This window comes from Nicotiana tabacum, chromosome 12 (assembly GCF_000715075.1).
Source record: "Nicotiana tabacum cultivar K326 chromosome 12, ASM71507v2, whole genome shotgun sequence".
In the NCBI taxonomy this organism is placed as follows: Eukaryota; Viridiplantae; Streptophyta; class Magnoliopsida; order Solanales; family Solanaceae; genus Nicotiana; species Nicotiana tabacum.
Window position 1 is genome coordinate 48,215,554 of NC_134091.1, and position 5,829 is coordinate 48,221,382.

A 5,829-nucleotide genomic window follows, 5' to 3' on the forward strand; every position below is an offset into this window, starting at 1 on the left:
CTCAGATTCATCAATTAGTTCTAGAAGTAACTCAGATAACCTTTCTTTAGACAATAATCTAATCTTGTCTTTGAGATGAATTACACTTACCTCAGTTTCTTCATCAGATTCTCCAATGGTCATAAGTGCTTGTTCATCCCCATCATCATCTCAGCTTTCTCCCCAAGCAGCGACCATAGCCTTGGTTGATCCTTTGCTTTTCTTGGGTTGAACCTGTTCCTTCTTCCTGTTGCTTTGTTCAGCTCTTTCCTTATTCCATTCAATTTTTCATTGAGGACAATTCTTGATGCGGTGATCAGTCTTTCCACACTTGTAATAGGCAGGACCCTTGTCAATATCTTCTCGACTCTATCTTCTTCAGGAATAATCCTTCCAAGAGATTTTAGTTCATTTGTCAATGTAGTGAACCTTGTGTATATCTCTTGAATGGTTTCTCCTTCCTTCATAGTACAGTTCTCATATTGAGAGTACAGTAGATTTTCTCTGGATCTCTTCACCTGAGGTGTTCCTTCATGAGCCACTTGCAGAGTGTCCTAGATTTCCTTAGCAGTGGTACAACTTTGGATTCCGTTGTACTCATCTTGGACAAGTCCACAAACAAGCCATTTCTTGGATTTAGCATTCTTCTCCCATTTCTTAAAGTCCTCAACAGTGCAATCAGCTCTTGTCTTTGGCACCTCTACTCCTTCGATATTTATCTTCAAGGTAGCCAGCGGACCATCGGTGACTATGTCCCATAGCTCATACTCCTCTCCTATAATATGATCTCTCATCATGTTTTTCCACCAAGAGTAGTACTGGTCGTTAAAGAGTGATGGCCTAACAGTGGATTGCCCTTCCCAATTTTCACATGGTGCACTCATCTAGATCTTCTTCTAAGGTATTAGCCTCTTCAAGGATAACCTGTTCTAATACCAATTGATATTTTATATGCCAATACCACACAAGAGGGGGGAGTGATTTGTGTGGTGTCCAATTTGCGCGTGCACTGATTATAGAAGGACCTGGTTCTTCTAAGTGTTCCTTATACTACTGTTGTAGAAATAGTAAATGCGGAAAGTAAAGAACACAAGTATTTTTACGTGAAATATACCCGGCTCAAAAGGTAAAAAAAACCACGACCTACTACTCAGTATGATTTTTCCCAACACTTCACTAAATCACTAAGCCAAAATAATATTTACAAAACTCTTTGTAAACCTAAGGATTAACTCTAATCCCATTGTGACAACCAATCTCTAACTGTTGCGACAACTTCAAGTTAACTCTAACTTGAATACTCAGAGTACCTAATACAATTGCTTCTAGATAAAGTTGAAAGGTACAACTTGAAAACACCTACTACAATTGAACTAGAATAAAAGATAGACGCTTAGAACTGGTTCTTCTATCTAGTTCATGTAGCTTCGGGTTCGCACACTTGAATCACACAAGAATTGCTTGCAAAATGCCTTGCTATTTTGCTCTCAACTCACGTTTAACTTCTGTGTTTGTGCGTCACCGTAGAATGAGAACATCCTGCAATATATAGAGTTAGTAGAATGGTAAATAACTAGAGTTCTAATGCTACTCTTCCTTGGTGGAAGAAGTTGATCTCAACTTCTAACTCCTCCCTTATCTTGGATAGTGTTCTCTTTGAGTAAGAAGTCCTTCTCCTTATCAATTATGCAACATTTTCGATCAGGAGATATCAATTATAACAAGTTAAGCTTATCTCCTTCACGTGCATTCCTCATGCTCGAATCTGCCCGTGTCTGTATACACAAGGGATGGACCTGGTTCATGGCTGAGCTTCCTTTGTCAATCTTCAAAACAAACTTCACTTGGGCCAACAGATATAAATGGTGATTACAGCATCTTTGATAATTTTTAAATATATAAAATTATCTTTAAAATATTAAAATTAATATTCGAATTTTGATAATTTTTTGTAGGATAGAATATATGCAGTCAATTCACTAATAATAGATATTTCATAAGTTAGTATCTCTAGTATTATATAATTAAATTATAAAGAGTTAAATTTACTAATACTCAGGTAGAATTGAAAATTTAAAATAAATTATTTTCAAATTTAGAAAGGAGTCTTTTTGGAACGGACTAAAAAGGAGGTTCACATATAAACTGGAACGAAAAAAGTATTAGTTATTTTAAAGTGTACATTAAAAAAAAATTATCTTCAAATCCTAAATCCTCTCCGGTTAACTTCACTAACGCTCTTGAAGATTTTATGTCCAACTTCATACTGAACATTAAGTCATCCATTCTCCGTACACTGCCAGATGGAGCCGAAGGAATGCTTTAATTTGCTAGGTCTGGCGATATCAATTTTAAAATAGTCATAACTGTAGAAATGATTCCATTACAAAAAGAGATAAATCTCGACGTTAAATATTTTTCTGGAAAAAGAAAAAGGAAAAAGTTTCTTCTAATCTTCGTGTTTTGCTGGATCACTCCCTGGCCCTCTCCTAAAATGGTTTGATTTAAAGGAAATCAAATAAGAAAAAGAGAAAACAAAAGGCTAGCTAGAGAGAGGAGGAGAAAATTAACACGTATAATAATATAACTTAGTTTATTCATCTCATAATCTCTGCATTTTGCAAGGAGATCGAAACTGAACAAAACATACACAATGACAGAAATAAAATATAGGGCAAACAATATCAATAGCTTAGATAACATGAAGCTACAAGAACTTCGCCTCCTGTGGGGCTTATTTTTTACTCTTTTTGTTTTTCTTCTTCTTCTTCTTCTTTTCTCATTGCCTCTCGAAAATGGAAAAAGCCTTTCTTTTAGCTCAACATTCTGCTTTTCCTGCATAAGAATATACATTGTGTGATTAGGTTCTTAGTAATATCAAAAGATACTGAAAATTCTGAACATCTAGTGACTAATAAATGAAGCTAAGAAAATAAAAGGCAGAGAGCGCAGTTCTTTATAATTTATATTATATTAATGTTTTGCATGAAGACAGTTATGCAATTTTGCTTTGCATTCTTGACATATCATTATGAAAATGTCTTAATTAATTTGGCTTTATTACCTTCAACTTTGTGATGTCACTTCTTAGTAATGGTAGGGAGGAGGAGGAGAAGCGTAAACATAGGGGTGGTGTGGTGGTGGTGACTTGTAAACTGGAGTTGGTGGTGGAGGTGACTTGTAAACTGGTGCAGGATGATACGGTGTTGGTGAAGGATGGTATGGCTTCACCGGTGACGGTGGTGACTTGTAAACTGGTGCAGGATGATACGGTGTTGGTGAAGGATGGTATGGCTTCACCGGTGGTGGTGGTGACTTGTAAACTGGAGTTGGTGGTGGTGGGGACTTGTAAACTGGGGTGTGTGGAGGATAGTATGGCTTCTTGGGTGGTGGTGGTGACTTGTAAACGGGAGTTGGTGGTGGTGGCGACTTGTAAACCGGGGTATGTGGGGGATAGTATGGCTTCTTGGGTGGTGGTGGTGACTTGTAAACGGGAGTTGGTGGTGGTGGTGACTTGTAAACGGGAGTGTGTGGGGGATAATATGGCTTCTTGAGTGGTGGTGGCGACTTATAAACTGGAGTGTGTGGGGGATAGTATGGCTTCTTGTGTGGTGGTGGTGACTTGTAAACGGGAGTTGGTGGTGGTGGCGACTTGTAAACCGGGGTGTGTGGGGGATAGTATGGCTTCTTGGGTGGTGATGGTGACTTGTAAACGGGAGTGTGTGGAGGGTAGTATGGCTTCTTGGGTGGTGGTGGTGATTTGTAAATCGAAGTTGGTGGTGGTGGCGACTTGTAAACTGGAGTGTGTGGAGGGTAGTATGGCTTCTTGGGTGGTGGTGGAGACTTATATACAGGGTGGTGGGGTGGTGATGGATAGACATGCACTGGTGGAGGAGGAGACTTGTAGAGGTATGGTTCCTTAGGTGGTGGTGGAGATGAGTATTGATAATTTGCTGAGCTTTCAGAAGCTAAGCTCAGCGACACTAAAACCACTAAAAGAGAGGCAAATAGAGAGGCCATTTTCCCCATCTTTGAAACAAATGAGAAAAGTTGTTGTCCTCTTAAGCTTCACTCCGACCCCTTTATATAGCTTTCAATGATACAATTACCCTTTTCAAGATTTTCATAAATGAAGGTAAAAGTCTCACTAGATTACTTAAAACCTACCGAAGTAAAAAAGCTAGAGTATGCATTTTGATTTGGTTTTGTCATGTTGTCGGCTCAAATTGACTTGAGTTGGTATACTTTTTTTGTTCGATAGAGGCTGCAAGCTAAGCATAGCTGGAATTAATAAACTATTATGGCAGCTATACTATTTCTGATGCAAGAATTTAAAGAGAAAAGTCTCCTTTACTTTCTATCTTTTTATACAGTACCGAAGCTTTGAAAAACAAGTGTGGATGCCTCAACTTTGCACGATTTCAGTTGCAGAAATCTGAGCAGATAGCTTTTTTATATGTCTCTTTTAACTTTAATAATGTTCTGTTCACATGTATGACTAATTTCAAAAAAGAAAAACTATGAAACTTGACATTTACTACCGAAATCACAAAGAGTGAAATTAATTCACTTGTATCAGACATTGATAAATTGAGTAAAGTTAATATTCAAGCATGATTAGTGTCAATCATTGTGTCGCTCTAAAAGGCTTTATATGTAAATGATTACCAATACAGTAAATTAAGTTAAATTCTCCTTGTATGATTAATGCTTCTAGTGAAGAATCGGATATGGATCTGACGACTCAGTTCAGCTTTGAACAAGTTAAGTTTTTTCACTTGATGTTGAAGAGTTGATGTAATTTAATTCTCGTGTACTTCTGACTGGTTAACTAACCTTCACATGTGCTCAAGAAGCATATCAGGATCTTTTAGTCTATCCTAATTCTCAAGCTATAAAAAATAGGGAATAGTAGAGAAATTAAACACAATACATTATATTAAGAGATATAATTGATCAAGAACCAATTAATACTTTGATAGTATACAAATACCACTGTGCACTTTCAATCAACGTATAAGAATCAGTAACTTAACTTAGATCATGAACTCCTACACTTTGGTGTTTTGTCAGATTTTGATTTTATGCCCCCCTCCTTTGTATTATCTATTTCGGTTTAACTTTAGGGTAAGCGTCCAAATCACACCTCCCACCACCTCGGGAGGCATAAGCTCTGCTGAATGGATTCAAGGGGGGAAAAAATCCACCACCCCTCAACTTGGAGGGGAGTGGATTCACAGGGACTCAATGCTCGAAGCTCGTTGGATTCACACTAGTTGAAATAAAATCTGGTGGAGTACCCGGCAATCGCTTGGGCCGACGTGCATAATCAGTAACAATAAAAAATCAGAGTCGAAGACGATCAATTCGGGGCCCCTTCCGGGTTCGTTTACCCAGTCAGAGCCGTCGACATAATCAAGAGAGACATTGATCGTGAACCAAGGTCAAACAGGGATCGATATCAGCCATACAATGGAGACCGAAGAGATAGCGGTTCTGAGTCAAACCCCATGAAAAGTGAAAGAAGGAGTGATCGGGGTCAAAGCAATCGGGGACTCATAAGCAAAAATAGTTTCAACGGGCCCATCGGGCATAAGGAGGCGCCAAGGCTATCAGAGTACAACTTTAACGTCGACGCCGCAACCATCGTATCTGCCATTAGACGCATCAAAGACACCAAATAGTCTCGACCTCTACAGTCCGATCCATCCCAAAGAGATCCTAACCTGATGTGTAAATATCATGGCACTCATGGCCACAGAACAAAAGATTACCGACAATTAAGAGAGGAGGTAGCCCGGCTATTCAACAACAGACACCTCCAAAAGTTCCTGAGCGATCGAGCCAAGA

General features: G+C 38.7%; 1 protein-coding gene across 1 annotated transcript; it reads right to left on the reverse strand.

The window, feature by feature from the left end:
• Window positions 1-2,558: 2,558 nt before the first annotated feature.
• Window positions 2,559-4,044, reverse strand: LOC107787804 (uncharacterized). Its single transcript, XM_016609408.2, has 2 exons — window positions 3,044-4,044; window positions 2,559-2,814 (listed from the first exon to the last, which is right to left on the reverse strand). The coding sequence occupies exon 1, from the start codon at window positions 4,006-4,008 to the stop codon at window positions 3,067-3,069; it is 942 nt and encodes a 313-aa protein (XP_016464894.2). The 5' UTR covers window positions 4,009-4,044; the 3' UTR covers window positions 2,559-2,814; window positions 3,044-3,066.
• Between the last annotated feature and the right edge of the window lie 1,785 nt (window positions 4,045-5,829).

Coding starts and splice junctions, on each gene's coding strand:
- LOC107787804 (XM_016609408.2), bottom strand. CDS start 4,008: ATGGGGAAAATGGCCTCTCTATTTGCCTCTCTTTTAGTGGTTTTAGTG.